The sequence below is a fragment of the Cydia strobilella genome, chromosome Z, assembly GCF_947568885.1.
Source record: "Cydia strobilella chromosome Z, ilCydStro3.1, whole genome shotgun sequence".
In the NCBI taxonomy this organism is placed as follows: domain Eukaryota; kingdom Metazoa; phylum Arthropoda; class Insecta; order Lepidoptera; family Tortricidae; genus Cydia; species Cydia strobilella.
The window spans coordinates 3,124,018-3,141,009 of record NC_086068.1 but is presented as its reverse complement, the minus strand read 5'-3'; the positions used below and the strand labels follow the sequence as shown (position 1 = coordinate 3,141,009).

General features: G+C 38.7%; 1 protein-coding gene across 3 annotated transcripts in view; it reads right to left on the bottom strand.

The window, feature by feature from the left end:
* LOC134754539 (adenylate cyclase type 6) overlaps window positions 1-16,992 on the bottom strand; it is a 364,633-nt gene that overhangs the window by 14,593 nt on the left and 333,048 nt on the right. For all 3 annotated transcript variants that reach the window (XM_063690838.1, XM_063690837.1, XM_063690839.1), the window contains exons 18-24: window positions 12,854-12,951; window positions 11,659-11,743; window positions 7,226-7,342; window positions 5,325-5,399; window positions 3,064-3,212; window positions 1,646-1,782; window positions 524-633 (exon numbers count right to left, since the gene is read on the bottom strand). In XM_063690838.1, the coding sequence (XP_063546908.1) occupies window positions 524-633; window positions 1,646-1,782; window positions 3,064-3,212; window positions 5,325-5,399; window positions 7,226-7,342; window positions 11,659-11,743; window positions 12,854-12,951 (771 nt within the window). The remainder of the gene's footprint in view (window positions 1-523; window positions 634-1,645; window positions 1,783-3,063; window positions 3,213-5,324; window positions 5,400-7,225; window positions 7,343-11,658; window positions 11,744-12,853; window positions 12,952-16,992) is intronic.

Sequence of the window (16,992 nt, the reverse complement as noted above, 5' to 3'; positions counted from 1 at the left end):
TGTCGATTTGCGGGAAATGCCCAGCAAAACTAACTAACTAACTAACTATGACTATGTGCCGGTGGCTATTGAGACAGCGGGGCTTTGGGGTTCAGAGGCTCGCTCCATCTTCAGGGAATTAGGGCGTCGTTTGCGAGAGAGGGGCTGCGATCCTCGCTCTGGCTCGTATCTGGTTCAGCAGGTATCCATTGCAGTTCAGCGGGGAAACGCAGCGGGAATAATGGGGACCTTTGAGCCAGGTACAATTATATTATATAATATTAATAATTGAAATTGTATACAGATTATTTTTATGTTTAAGAATTAATTGCTTATTAATTTCTTAGTTTTTAGGTATTTATTATTAATCGTATAATTTTTGATTTTGACATTGTATTTCTGTGCTATTGACCCGTAACGTGTAATTATTTTGATTAAATACAGTAAATAATTTGCTTAGCGGGGACACCGGACACCAAGCTTCAAACGGGGACATGTCCCGGTGAAAGGGGACGTATGGCAAAACCTAGCCTAAGCTACTCACATCGATGTTCTTGTCGCTGCAGAGGAAGTGTTGCGCTACGTGCTCCGGCAGAATGTTCGCGAGCAACTTGCGGTTGTACGCTTCCAGGTGTTCCATGTCCTCCTTCTCATCTGAAATGTTTAACATTGTTAGTGAGGAGATATGGGCACAGAATAAATAATGGTACTACCGTTCAGAAAGGAAACCTACAAAATCGAAGTTTGACAGCGGTTCAGGGTCGAATCATGCTATCCTTTTCTATCATATGGCACTATCCCTTTCGGCTATTTAGGGTTGTCAAAATTCAAGTCATTATCTTATCTGTGGTCGTGCACGCAAACGGACGTCAAGTTGTGCCAACCCTATTAATTGCTCGGAGCAATGCTGAGTAGAACGGAGCCGAGTTTGCCCGAAGCGAGGAGTTATGCACCGTATGGGTTATTTTTTAGTGACGGACACATTAACATGGTGTTAAAGGTTGTCTTAAACGTTCCAACACAATCAGGACATTTTTCTCTTTCACAAAAGAGAGAAATAAACTCATGCGAACTCGAAGATATCGACTCGGGAGACTGTCTCAAGTTCAAGTAGCCCTGGGACAGTTTAAGAGCGTTTTCACATTGTCCGATCCGATATCGGATGTATAGTTTGTCAAAGGACTGTCTCATTTCAAACATAGACAGAGAGAATCATACTATCTTTATCTTACACTAGTACTAGTACCCGAAAGAAAAGGATGAGTATAGTTTTTTTGTTCTTATTTACTGCCAATTTGGTTTGACCAACTATAGGATCCTACATCCCCGCAGTCAGGCCGCGGGGATATAAGAATTTTACATTCCATTATTTTTTTATTATTGTTTCCTGATCTTGATTGATTGAGAGGGTAACGTCGCCGTTGACCGATAGATGTCGCCAGCGTCTATGTAGTCGCTCCGCCCCACGCCATGACGTAGTTAACAGAGCTGCCAACGCGCTACGACGCGCCGCCATGTCATTATTTCGTCGACCGTCCCGACTGATGGAACACAATTTTTTTTCGAAACATTTTTGCAGCATGGTGCCTTGAAAGTTAATTAATTTAACTTCTATGAACCCTGGTACTTAGATTTATGTTTGTATTGAGGGTGTATGTATAATAACCAGTGGCCTGTAGTTTCCAGATGAAGTCCAGCCGGTAGGTGCTCTCCGTCTGCTGGGCGTGCAGCATCAGGGCGACGGCGGCGCCGATGGCGACCACCACGCTCGTCCACTGCTGGTCCAGCGAGACGCATTGCCAGCTACGAAAGATAAACAAAAAAATATTTTACATGTACTGATTTTATAGAATTTTCAGTTTTTGTGTTGAGATCGCAAAAACGATGATTAAGAGGCAACAGGAGTGGTCATTTCTCCATGATACATGAAACGTACTGTTTCCTCCGTGGTTTTTGAAGCTAGAGCAATGATTTTTTCAACACAGATTATTATTATTAATATCTGTGTTGGGCTGTTTTGTTTTTTTATTTATTTTTGTTTTTTAAGGCGCTAGAGCACTTTAAATATTCGCTAAAACGGCCTAATTTACTAGGCCGCAAAGAGAAGCATGGTATTCAAAACTGACATCAATTAGCCTAAAAAGCAAAACAGTCCGGCACAGATAATTTCATTAACATTTAGATATCAAAATTTCGTTACATTTGGTTAAGTTTTGGAGGAGGAAACAGTCGTGTACGAAACCTCGTTTTTTGAGATTTTTACGCAGGATTTTTCGCCTGGCGTTCTTCTTATCGCACTAGTTTTAGGAGTCGCCGAACTCGCCGCCAAAAACTGCTCCTACACAATCGATGTTACAATCTACGATACGACATCCTTAAATTACATGAAATTATACAAATAAATCAGATGGAGTCAAATTTTTTTATGTAAAAATTATTCGCTGTAATATCGCAGTAATAAAGAGCTGGAAAATCAGGAAGATCTGCAACACCTGGAAAACCTGTATGGTACTTGATTTGATTTTAAATAAATTGAGATACACAGATTGTAAGCCCAAGGAGGCTTATGTTATGGGTACTCAGATAACGATATATGTATATAAATACTTAAATACATAGAAAACACCCATGACTCAGGAACAAATATCTGTGCTCATCACACAAATAAATGCCCTTACCGGAATTCGAACCCAGGACCATCGGCTTCACAGGCAGGGTCACTATACCCACTAGGCCAGACCGGTCGTCAAACTTATACAACTTCTCCTGCAGCGTTATCATGGTCTCATTTTTATCACCTGTCATGCCATGCGTCACTTTCGCACTTACATACTTGTTAGAACGTGACAGCCATGGTGACAAATGATAAAGAGCCGACCATCTTATCCCCACTGGTTCGAATAACTCCATTAGCGTGAAAGCGACATACGCGCTCGAGCCGTAGGAGCATTCTTCACCTGGAACTTCTGGAAAGTACTTACATGACTTCAGTTAGGTGAAATAACACCAGCAACGTGTAAGGATCTTCGCGATCGTAAATAACTGGAACATCAGTGAGACCTGGAACACCTGTAAGGTACTTACACGACTTCAGCTGGGTGGAAGAAGTCCAACAGCGTGAAGGTGACATACGCGCCAGTGGCCAGGAGTAGGAGGAGGGTCTTCACTGATGTGATGAGGACCTGGTGCGCTGCGCAGAGGAACATCGCCAGGAGCGTCAGCTGGAGGTAGTGCTGTAAGGTAAAAGAGTTGTTTACATTATGTTGTTTAGGGATCAGCATTCTTTTAGTTTAGTATGACCAGGCGTGGCTCACTCCGCGATTTCGTCGCGTCGCTACAAGTACATGCGGCCAACACCAGTTTTGGTGTCTAGCCATAGTAGTTGCCGCGCACCGCTAAGGAACCGCCTGTTCGCGCTTGCGCCATCTAGCGGCAATTTTTATCGTAACAGACACGTTTTGTTACAGAGTGAATCTTCTGTACATATCTATTATTAACTCAGTAGAATAGTGAGTTCGTGCTGTGTGGCGCTACAAGTGTTAGGTGACCCAAACCCAAACACACCACTGTGCCCGCCTACAACGATAGCGCAAGACCTCCCCCAACCGGTTTTCTCGGCGCGCGCGCAGCGAGCGACGCGGCGCGCGGCAGCGGCAGTACGCAACACACGGTCGTCGTGAACGCTGCTCGCACTATTAGTGCTTGAGAAAGGAGACCTAGGCTCTCCGAAACATGTCGCGCGAGTGACTAAAACAAGTGAGTCTAAACCGTAAAATGATTTAATAACTCAGTAGAAGTTAAGGTTATGCGTCTTTTCTGTGGACTTAATAAAAGAAATAGACCTAAATTTTTATTACCTTGGGAAAACCCATTGAAAAGGGCCTCGCAGATGTGGTTTTCGCCCACGCCCACGGCTATATTAGTACAAGCTACGCCACTGCACAGTACGATCCGCCATTATAAAGCGTAAACGCTTCATAAAGTGGATTCTGTCGGTTCATAATTTTCAAACCGCATAACACTTTCAAATACCACGAAATGCGAACGGAATTACCGTTTAGCGGAGCCCCGACCGCACCTTTATAATTATAACTAACGCACAACCGCACTATTTCGCTGTGTTCAATAACAGATGGCGGGAAAATAAGTCACAGGAGAGCTACTGTATACGGGTCATATACATTTTATACTATGGTTAACTCGTTCGCGCCTTTCCTGTAGACATTGCAAAGGAAATCTGAAGCATTAGCTTAATTTACGCTCTATTAGATAAATAAATAAATAAATAAATAAATAAATATTATAGGACATTCTTACATAGATTGACTAAGTCCCACGGTAAGCCCAAGGAGGCTTGTGTTATGGGCACTCAGACAACGATATATATAATATATAAATACTTAAATACATAGAAAACACCCATGACTCAGGAGCAAATATCTGTGCTCATCACACAAATAAATGCCCTTACCGGGATTCGAACCCAGGACCATCGGCTTCACAGGCAGGGTCACTACCCACTAGGCCAGACCGGTCGTCAACTTATTTATACTCAGTCTCTAAAAAGTCAGGACCGAAAAACGCATAATATTATGCAATGTTATGTATATTCTGTCTATATTGTTCTTCACTTGTATGCTTCTGTTTTATCTCCTTGTAATAAAATAAAATAAAATAAAATATAACGCAATGCTTTTAACCGTACCATAGGATCCCTAAAATCCAAGTTTCTAGTATGTGAAACAATAAAACTGAAGAAATTCAGTCCTTTGAGGGAGCGTTGCTGAACTTTCGAGCATTTTGTTTGCTATAACTTTCACAAACTTCAAGAATATCTTTTTTGTTGTTGTGATTCATGGAAAGATCGATCCCTTTAGAACAAGTTATACCTACAATATTTAATAAGTTTTGAATGATTCACGGTTAGTTTCACTAGACTTATATTGACCGGGATATAGACCGTGATTACCTTTTGTATTGTTTATGATCTCCCAATATTTCGACGCAGTTACATGCGTCTTGTTCACGGGTGACTGAAGATAGCGGGTGGGTGACAAAGTATAGACACTACAAAAGGTAATAACGGTCTATATCCCGGTCAATATTGATATGAGACTAACGCAAGTGAATGATGAGATGACGGGTGACAGAGATGTATGGAAGAAAAAGACATGCTGCGCCGACCCCAAGTGAATGGGACAAGGGCAAGCGAATGATCATCCCGGTCAATATAAGTCTACAATATTTAATGTTATTTACTGAATGATATGCCAAAAATTGCACTACAAAGAGCCTTTTTCCTTCTGTCTAATGGAGTTTAGAAAAGGTGACAGTTTTACAGTTACCTCATTCATGGAGTAGGGGCAGAAGGTGACAACGCCATCTAGCTCCTTTGGTGATGCTCCGCCGTTGTTCAGCGCCTGTTGACAGTGAAATATGTTACGAGTCTGCATAAGATAGTGTCGATTTCGTTACAATACAACATTATTAGGGTATTCTACTGTATTTAAAATAAATTAATTCACACCATGAAATAAAGCACCAGATAATTGTAAGAAATACATAGATAGCAGTTATTTTTAAACACAATTTCTATTTAATAAATCGGATAGAAATATAAAAAGCAGGTGAGTTGACCGTGACGTCAATGTGTAATGTTTCATATAAATTTCATATTAGCAAATCGTTTTGACAGTTCTTAAAAAGAAACTGATTTGACTAGTAGGATACCCTATTACTAAAGCCTGACCAGGTGACAGTTCGGTATAGTATGAAAAAATTAGTTCCAGTGAAATTCCGCAACATGGCGCGTGATCATATATTCCTGGTCAGGCTTTACATTACAGTATAGGGAATATGGATAGCTATATACAGGGAATTTCTACTAGTTTTACACCCAACAAAATGGAGAGGGTACATACTGCTATACAGTGTGAAAAAAAATTATGGGCCCTGCAGGGACCTTAAAACCTTAAGTTAGCTCATTTTACTTAAAGGAAGCATTCATTTATTTTTAAAAAGAAACAAAACGGCATTCAACATTTTTAAAATTCGCTTGTCTCGCCCGGGAATCTAACCGACCAAAAAATCCAAAAAATAAACACCCTATTTTATTCTACTAGTAGATACAGTTAATGTTAATAATAACATTTCTCCAAGAAACATTAGGTCTTACACTCGTCTGTCGTACAAAATATCCATAAAATCAAATATTTGGTACGCAAGAATATTTTAAGACAAGCAAAATTACAAATCTTTGAATGCAGCTTGGTTTCTCTTTAAAAATAAAATAATGTTTCCTTTAAGTAAAATGAGCTGACTTCCCTTGCCTTCCCTCCAGGACCCATTATGTTTTTCCATCCTGTATTGTATAGGGTAGCTGCCATAGTTATTGGACTAGCAATAAGACTTCTATTGCCCTGTTTCTTTCTGCCATGAATGGAGTGGTCAATAAACTATAGCAGTCACCCTATGCGTTTAGGGTGAAAGTCTGTAATGTTTGTATGTTGTATGTACACGAATTTAAAATACACTAGTATTGGAGTACTTACAATACATTTTTATTGACCATTTGGCATTATAATTTTTGTCAGAGTTTACCGACTGCGCCAAAAAAGTAACTGTTATACAGTCAGCAATACTATTCGCTTAACACTTTGGCATACAAACTTCTATATCGCCGCTATACTTACTCAACCTCGCATCTGCAACACTCATTTGATGACAAAAACACCCGTATTCCGAATGAAAGAAAAGCTACATTTCCATCAAATGATTGTTGCAGATATGAGGTTGAGTAAGTATAGCGACGATATGCAGCGGCGGTCACTTTTCTCTGCAGCTAACTATATATGTTGAGATGAGGCCACTTCGTGGCACTTTAATCTTATTGTATGTTTTCTTAAAATATTTGTTTGTGTTTACGAATAAAATTCTATTCTATTCTACATATAACTAGATAAAGTTTTAGGAAAATAACATCAGGCTATATGAGTTAGAGGACTTACTATTAACACCTGGATTTGGAGCCGCAAGGTACCCAGCAGTGCGAAGGACATGCCCTGCGCCAGGGTCCGGTTGGAGTGAAACTTCAATGATAAGGTGTAGTTAGTTTCCAGCTGTGCGTACCATCAACACCTGGATTTGCAGCAGCAAGGTACCTAGCAGTGCGAAGGACATGCCCTGCGCCAGGGTCCGGTTTGAGTGGAACTTCAGTGAGGTGTAGTGAGTTTCCAGCTGTACGTACCATCAACACCTGGATTTGCAGCAGCAAGGTACCCAGCAGTGCGAAGGACATGCCCTGCGCCAGGGTCCGGTTGGAGTGGATCCTCAGTGAGAAGGAGCGCAGGTGAGCGTTGGTGTGCTGGTGGATAAGAAAATAATGCTATTATTATTAAGCGGACACTAAGGGGCTGGCTTCGGATCGACGAAGGTGGAGACAAGTTCATCACGCTGCACTGACAAGAGCTCACAGCTCTCAAATTAAGCCCCGCAGTGTGACACGGCCCCTGCATGCTCCTTTACTTTGCTCATATAACTTTTTCTTGGTATTCCCCTACCTCTCCTTCCATTTATTTTCCTTTCTATAATATTTCTGATGAAGTGGCCCATATAACCATTCCGGTCGCAGAATTATCAAAGTAGTAACTAAATGTCAGATGTGTCGAAACGGTGTCGTAACCGTTACTACACTTTGCGACTGTGTTCAGTTTTGGTAACTTAGTGTGGTCGCCGTGTGCACACAATGTGGCCAGAATTGTTTCAGTAACTAAGTGTCGTCGCCGTGTGTACACTTTTCGGTAACAAGGTGTCGACACATTGTGTACACTTTGCGTTCAGTTTGTGACCAAATCTCTACACAATGTGTCGTAACGGTTACTGAAATGTTTCGAAACATTGTGACCGCAAATGACAATATAAAATACCTCTTGAAAACGAAGGTTTGTCAAACTGTCCATTAATAGCAGTGTTGCCAGATCGTCCCAAATAGGACGATTTTCCGTCCTTTTTAATGCCACACCGTCCCTTTGTCGTCCCTTCTGAACTACCGTCCCTTTTGGGCATCGAGCGTCCAGTATAAAAGATTTAATGCCATGTTGTCAATGATTGACGTTATGAAGTTCGGGTCTCTACCTTCTCTTAGCGCCTATCCTTTTGAAGGTATGCTTTACAGTATTAAAAACCTACGAAAAGGGGACCAACCATTGGCGCAAGTAGCGAATCGCATACAAGAACTGTCGAAATTGAATAGACTACTCAAAAACGAAATTTTACTGGAAACTGGTGAAAAAGTTTTTAAGACAGACAGAATTAGTAAAAAATACTCGATATCTAAAAACAATAATTAATTTTTAACAAGCAGAAACGTCTGCGATCGATGCTATTAAGCTTAGAATAAATTTAAAAGTGGAAAAATTACTGCCTTGGTTGAGACTTGAACTCACGGCCTCTGGATAGATACTCCAGCGCTCTACCGAGGCATCCAGAGGCCGTGAGTTCAAGTCTCCCCAAGGCAGTAATTTTTCCACTTTTAAATTTATTCTAAGCTTAAAAACAATAAGGACAAGTGGTTTCTAACTACTGACAAAAATTTAACAGAAATGCAATACGCTACTTGTGTAGAAGGAAAAATAAAAGTCTTCGGCGGGAATATAAAAAACAAATATATTTTTTTGAGTTGCCATTTAAATCATCAAACATAAACATATATGCCACAGCGCTCATTTATGAAAATGAAGAATTGAGAGAATATAATTTAGACGACATTAAATGCAAAGTTTTTGCTATGGATTGCAATACCGAAATGGTATTCTTTCCAATATTATCAACGCTCCGATAAATAAACATTAATTATTAACATTCTCTAAGCATACTTTTTTTAACCCTTATCTTGGCAAGGCTCAAAATATTTTAAAGTTTAATATTTGTTCAGTGGTTGACCATACTAAACTATTATAAAATAACAAGAAAAAAACCAGGGTTTTCCACTTTACGAGTTTTTGCCCGGGAGGCTATTGGTCATTAAAATCGGTTCGTGGCTCGCAGTCTATATATTATATCACAACCATACGTCTGTACTTATTTAAAACTTAAACTACTAAAACGAATTGCTGAGATCATTATACAGGATAATTAAAAATTAACGACTTAATTATATTAGGTATTCTAGTGAGATCCTCATAGATAAAGAATACATATTTAGAAAATGCAAGAAATGTCACGGAACGCTCACTTTTTGTATGTACTTTATATGTAACAATATGTGAAAAATAAACTTTTATGCCAAAAAAACTTCTGGACACAATTCAAGAATCACCAATATAGTACCATGTTTTGTATGAAAAAAAAAAGACCGTAATTACCTTTTGTATTGTTTTTGAGCTCCCGATATCCCCGATATGATATAATGAGGGTAGACAGAGCGCAGTCTATACAACTTTGACACCCACCCGCTATCTTCAGTCACCCGTGAATAAGATGCATGTAACTGCGTCGAAATATCGGGAGCTCAAAAACAATACAAAAGGTAATCACGGTCTATATAGGTAGTGAAACTAGCCGTGAATCATTCAAAACTCTTATAAAAACTTTTATGACAAAAACAAAAAATCTGGACACAATTTAAGAATCACCCGATTGCGTCGAGGAATCATTTGTATTTTTGTTTGTTTTATTTCCTTCTTGCTTCTTTTCTTTGTCATTTGTATTCTGTAGCAATTGGTTAGATCTGAAAATAAAGATAACTTGCGGTCACGTTGGGCAAAAAACTATGTTTAGAATAAAACTATGAAAACGGATTATATCGCGTATATTGAATTTATAATTCATCCCGACGTTTCGAACTCTTTACAGCGTTCGTGGTCAACGCCACCCGCGGAGTCACCCGTTGACCACGAACGCTGTAAAGAGTTCGAAACGTCGGGATGAATTATAAATTCAATATACGCGATATAATCCGTTTTCATAGTTTTATTTCATGAGTAACTATCGCGGTAACCGAAGACAATATTAACTATGTTTAGTTTGTTTTTCTCAGGGCAAAAGGAACAGTATTAATATGCAAAATACCAAAACAAAAAGTCACAAATTTTTACGCAAGTAAATCGTACTTTTTTGGTCTGTCACTATTATTTCTACGCCATTATAGCATATTTTTGAACCGCTCATACGAAAAGTACGTAAAATCGTACTAAAATGTGCGGTTTAGCCAAAAAGTACGATTTTAGTACGGTTTTGGGCGGGGTACGTTTTAAGTACATATGCTATTCAAAAAGTACGTAAATAAAAGGTACGATCTGGCAACACTGATCTAAAAACAAATGAGTACAAGGAGCCATTTTGCAAATCCAGTAACTTTGTTACTACTTTTGACATATGTCTACACAGTGTCTACACAGAGTCTACACAGAGTCGTAACATTGCGACTACTTTGTGACTGGAATTTTTCTCAGCCTTAAACCATATTTTTACATCATAATTACCAAGTTTAGTAGTATGTAAAGCGTTATTTTTATTATTTAGGTATAGTATATTCATCAGAGCACTAAAATTGCATCAAATAATGTAGTTATGAACACATGCACTGAGAAGTAAATAATTTCATTTCTGGCTAAACTAAAATAATGAGGTGGCGCGTTGATAAAATTACACCTAGTTAATCAAATCACTCGAGCAGTTTAATTTCCCATAGTATTTAAAGCCATAATGTAATATAAATGCAAACAATAAATACTTACGTCTTGTAAATCCTTCTTAGCGATGGCATTTGTCACTTGTTTATTTTTATTTAAGTATATTTCCATCTGACAGTTCCCATTTGAAACGAACGAATGATTTTGGGATAACTAGTCGCAAACTGGTAACAATGTGTGCACACGGCGACGACACTTTGTGACTGAAATGTGTCTGTGTCGAGCCTTCCCCATTTTGGTAACGACGACGTAACGGCGACCACACTGCGACCGTTTTGTGACTGGAAAAGACGGTGTCGACGCAAGATGTGTCTACACCGTGTCGTAACGGCGACCGAAAATGGTTGTTAGGGGGTCTTGTCGTAGCAGGTGGCCGATCATTTTTCCTTTTCTATTTTCAATAACGCTCATTAAACTTCTCTTTTCCTTTACTGTTTTTAGTAAATACTATAGGACATTCTTACACAGATTGAGTAAGTCCCACAGTAAGCTCAAGAAGGCTTGTGATATGGGAACAGACAACGATATATATAATATACTAATACATAAATACATAGAAGATACAAGACTCAGTAAAAAATATCTGTGTTCATCACACAAATAAATGCCCTTACAGGGATTCGAACCCAGGACCATAGGCATCACAGACAAGGTCGGCCACTAGGCCAGACCGGTCAACTTCATTGGTAACTTTTTCCCTCCAACTTACTTCTTCCATACTTCGCCAACACCACATAAATTACAACAAATATAAATTGAAAGTACAAAGGCGAACTTTTTTTTTATTTTTTTTTTCTTTTTTTACCCCTGATTTATTAATAAAGGTAGACTTATTAGAAAGCAGCGACTGAATTATTACGCAGTGGCGTAGCTAGGCGTGTGGCCGTCGCCCACGGTCTCGCGCCCCAAGACGGGTCTCGCGCCTTTCGGGCACAGTGAAAGAATGGGCCTCGCAGAACGCTACGCCACTGTTATTACGGAGTATTACCTCGAAGCCAGCAGCCAAGACCAGGTAGATGATGAACAGCACCACAACCCCGCAGATAGACACGGTTGCAATACCTCCGGCATTACTGATAACACAAAATTTATTATACAATAAAAAATTAAATTAAATTATCTTATACTTACCTTTAAACGAGCAAATCTTATATATATATATATACGGCTCTAACGATTTCGATGAAAATTGCTATATGGGGGTTTTTAGCGACGAAAAATCGATCTAGCTAGGTCTTATCTCTGGGAAAACGCTCATTTTCGAGTTTTTATATGTTTTCCGAGCAAAGCTCGGTCTCCCAGATATTTATTTGTGGTAGTTCCTATAAAAAGGGACCTTATTGTCGATGGCGCTTACGCCATTATAAACGATGCTCCGATATAAATACAATGCCGCGCGACGCTGTGCGGTGTAAGCGCCATCGACAATAAGGTCCCTTTTCATAGAAAATGCCCCATTTATTAAATGAAATAGATGTCATATATTAAAGAAAAAATTGTGTATACATAGCAGCACCAGTCTCTCTCGCTATAACGTAACTCCGTAAGAAATTCGTATAGGTGCAAGCGCGCACTGCCTGCCTTTAGAGTTGGTCAAAGACGCCTAGTCTTACTAAGATGGCATTAGTTGAGAAATTGGGACGGGTACCGACGTAGCGAAGTGGCCTAGGGGTTTAAGGTGTTAGCCCGGATTGCTAAAGACGCCGGTTCGAATCCGGCCTTCACCACTGGAGGACTTCGTAACTTTTTCTTTAATATATGGCATCTATTACAGTTTATAATTTATAATAGTAGTGTGACTACTTAAAAAATACAAATCAAAATATTTAAAAAATAATTTGATTTGTACACAAAGTTGTGTAAATTATTACTTATAAAAAAAGTGCATTCCCGTTGCCATGGAAGTTTTGGGATTATACTGAGAAAATCTTTCTATGGGACCAACCACGAAATCGTGGACCCAACCACAACACGTGTGCTTTGGTCGTTACACACATCGGCTTCCTTATTGCGCGCTCGCTTCCAGCCCGCGCGCATAATATCGCCTCGAGTGTAATGATATATATTATTGTATCATAATTTACAGGAGACTGCACAGATAGTTGACCCCCACCTGCAAACAAATTTCTATGCAGGGGGGTCAGTTATCTCTGCAGCTACAGCTACTCCTAACAGGCACTCACATGTCGAAGGCGAGCAGCTGAACAAATGTCACCGCGGCATACACCACCAGCGAGCAGATAAAGTACACCTTCAGCATCCTGTCCCGCTCTGCCGTGTACTGTTAGAAAGAGATCACATGTTAGAAACCGGCCAAGTGCGAGTCGGAGTCGGTTTCGTACCATTACGCAAAAAACGGCAAAAAATCACGTTTGTTGTATGGGAGCAACACTTAAATATTTATTTTATTCTGTTGTTATATCGGCAACAGAAATACATCTGTGAAAAATTTAACTGTCACTCAAATCACTGTTCATAAGATACAGACGGACGGACAGCGGAGTCATAGTAATAGTAATAGGGTCCCGTTTTTACCCTTTGGGTACGGAACAGGCAATAGGCAACTAATACTCATCGAAACAATTCTAACCACCCCAAAACACAATTCATTCACGCTGTTTCATCACAGAGATCCCATGACCACCTCCTGTCTCCATCATCAGTTCCACGTCATCATAATATTGCATTGTCATCCGACTTACATGTGTATGCAAAGTTTCAGCTCAACCGGAAATCGAGAGGTCCAATTCAGATTCTAAGATTTGACCCACACCGATTCCGGCAGTGAGAAAGTGCGTGACGTCACAGTGCTGTAGGCGAGTCTTGGAAGTTTCCCAAATGAAAGATTGATGGCCGAGTTGATGAAGTTGCTATATTATTTTTATACAAACGGCGCATAAATTACCTAAGTTTCTTAAGAGATTCGGCTATTCAGTGATTGCTTTAGTACCTATGCACAGACAGCAGCAGAAGTTGCTGAGCGGGCGAGGTGTTCAAAATTATTACGCGATTTTATTATTAAGGGAATAAGGGCGTGTCAAGATAATTTTGAACACCTCGCCCGCTCAGCAACTTCTGCTGCACCTATGCACAGACAGCAGCAGAAGTTGCTGAGCGGGCGAGGTGTTCAAAATTATCTTGACACGCCCTTATTCCCTTAATAATAAAGTCGCGTCAAGATCTTTTGAACACCTAGCCCGCTAAGCAACTTCTGGTTCTGACTGTACAGTCAAGGGCATAAATAGGGTTTACTGATGTTTCGGCGAAAATTACTTGACAAACTTTCAGTTCCCAAACTATTTATCCCATATTTTTAGTTGGGCGAAATTTCATTTCGCAAATTTACATAATCCAACCTAACCTAACCCAACCTAGTACGTCATTTTCATTTCGCAAGTATGGGGTTGGGAAAAGAAATGATTGCGAAGCAAGGTTATGCCAACGATTGGTTTGCCAAATGAAACTTTGGCGAAAGGTTGGTTGCCAAGGGAAATTTGGCGAAATAAATTTCACCAAAAAGGAAGTACACCCATAAATAGCGTTGAATAAACCGGGAAAATTACAGTTTCTTTCGGAAAAAAACAATATATTTTTCAATATACTAATTAGGAATTCAAACAGGTAGGTTAAGGTTGCATGTCTAATGTGTTTATGGCATTGACTATGGATGGTATAGAAAGGATGCCAATCTCTTATGGCAGAATTGTTGCAAAAGTGACCGCTTTCAGCTTTAAATAATAGTTCCTAATCTCTCCGGTGGCGCTAGTTAGGCTCTGGGACATGAGTATAACATGAACCATATAAGGCAACAAATAACCCGACCAAATTACGTAGGTTGTTTTTGGTAGTATTTCGGTGTATGGTGGCGCCGCCTAATTACTGTTTTTTGACGAACACTTTTCATACATAGAGATTTGGCTCCTTTATATAGTCTCCATGGCATTGACACTGTCATCACTCATCAGTGGCGTTGTGTGTGACGTATTTAATTTTTCTGAATAGAACTGGAAAAAACCGAAAAAAACGAAATTTTGTAAAATTCCCGAAAAAAACATTTGATTTTTTCCGGAATTTTCATCCCTAATCCATCACTATGCATTTAAGGGTTAAATTGCCCTGTTAGTATGTATGTATATATGTATGTGTGGGTCAAATCTTGGAAGCTAAATTTAATGCAAGTAAATTAATTTTCAAGACTCTTTAGGATAAAATAGGTTTTAGGGCGTTCTAGATTTTAGATAATTATAATGAATACCGGTCAGCTTTTGTCTAAACATTACTCTAATCAAAGCTCTAATTAAATGTAAAGTTTGTATATAATTAAGAGGAAAGGGGGCGACCGCTTCTTCTTAAATGTGTAGTCCCCATTTTACTCTCTGGATATTAACATCATCCATACTATATTATAAATGCGAAAGTGTGTCTGTCTGTCTGTTACCTCTTCACGCTTAAACCGCTGAACGGATTTAGTTTAAATTTGGCATAGAGATAGTTTTAGTCCCGGGGAAGGACATAGGATAGTTTTTATGTCAGAAGTTATCTCTAAAGAGGGTGAAAAGGGGGGTGGAAATGAGAAAATAAATTTGCCTGTTAATTGGTGTAAACAATTAAGCATATTATGCTCAAAATTATTGCTATTAGATTTTATCCAGGCGCTATACTAACGCTAACTCCTGGAGCTAATTCCATGCAGACGAAGTAGCGGGAAAAAGCTAGTGGAAAATATTTTTTAGGCGATTTGATGCTTTTAAACCATAGCCCCTTCGTTTGATTTTTGATTATTATAGAAAATATATTTTTTTGAGTTTTGCGCTTACTTTTGTAACACTTAATATATTTACAATAAATCGTCTCGAAATGTTTTACGTAAAGCATAGAGTAACTTATACTAGAGCGGTACTGTCATAGTAAATTTTGTAACCCCAGTAAATTCACTGCCATCTGTCGACACACTTTAAAACAAAAAATGAAGATTTATAAAAATACGATAAAATGTATTTAAATATGGATAAATGATTTTTTTCATTTGCATTAATTATTTTTATGATTTTGACCCATGTTCTTAGACCGATATGCGTTAAAACTGTTAAATAACAAACGAAACCGTCAACGCCGTCTATACGACAGTAGGCCAAAGCTAGTAGCGCCCTCTGAACGTGAATAAAATTTTCTTGATTTTCGAGGCACGTTTTTTCTTTAGACCAAAGGTAGATATAACTCCGTAATAGATGGATACAGTCTAAGGAAAAAACGTGCCTCGAAAATCACGAAAATTTGATTCTCGATCAGATGGCGCCACTAGTTTTGGGCTACTCGTATAGAGGGCGTTGACTGTTTCATTTGTTATTTATAATTTTAACGCATACCAGTGAAAGAACATGGGTCAAAATCATATAAAAATAATTAATGTAAATAAAAAAATCATTTATCCATATTTAAATACATTTTATCGTATTTTTATAAATCTTCATTTTTAGTTTCAAAGTATGTCGATAGATGGCAGTGAATTTACAGTGGTTACAAAATTTACTATGACAGTACCGCTCTATCTTATTATATCCTCATTGCTTAGACTGTATCCATCTATTACGGTCTATCTTTGCATAAAGTAATATCCAGGAAGGAAAATGGGGACTACGCTTGAGTGGGGAAGCGGTCGTCCGTTATCCTCTTAAATAAAACGTTTGTATAATTAAAGTGTGAAGTTTTCAAAGTCAAGGCACAACGTCGCGACCAGACGAAAGTCTTAATAATTTTAAGAGTTTGCAAAGGTTGAAAAGTTTGAATGAAATGGAAAGGTTAATTAAGCGTGCCATAATTTAATTTGCTTTATATTTTTAGGGTTCCGTAACTAAAGGATAAAAACGGGACCCTATTACCAAATAGGATATAAAAGGATAGAGCGGTACTACTGTCATAGTAAATTTTGTAACCACAGTAAATTCACTGCCATCTCGACACACTTTAAAACTAAAAATGAAGATTTATAAAAATACTATAAAATGTATTTAAATATGGATAAATGATTTTTTATATTTGCAATATTTTTATATTATTTTGACCCATGTTCTTTCACTGATATGCGTTAAAATTGTTAAATAACAAACGAAACCGTCAACGCCCTCTATACGAGAGTAGGCCAAAGGTTGTGGCGCCATCTGATCAAGAATCAAATTTTCGTGATTTTCGAGGCACGTTTTTTCCTTAGACTGTATCCATCTATTACGGACTTTTCTTTGCTATTACTAAGACGTTGATCTCATGATGATGATGATGTATTTCTGTTGCCGTTATAACAACAAATACTAAAAACAGAATAAAA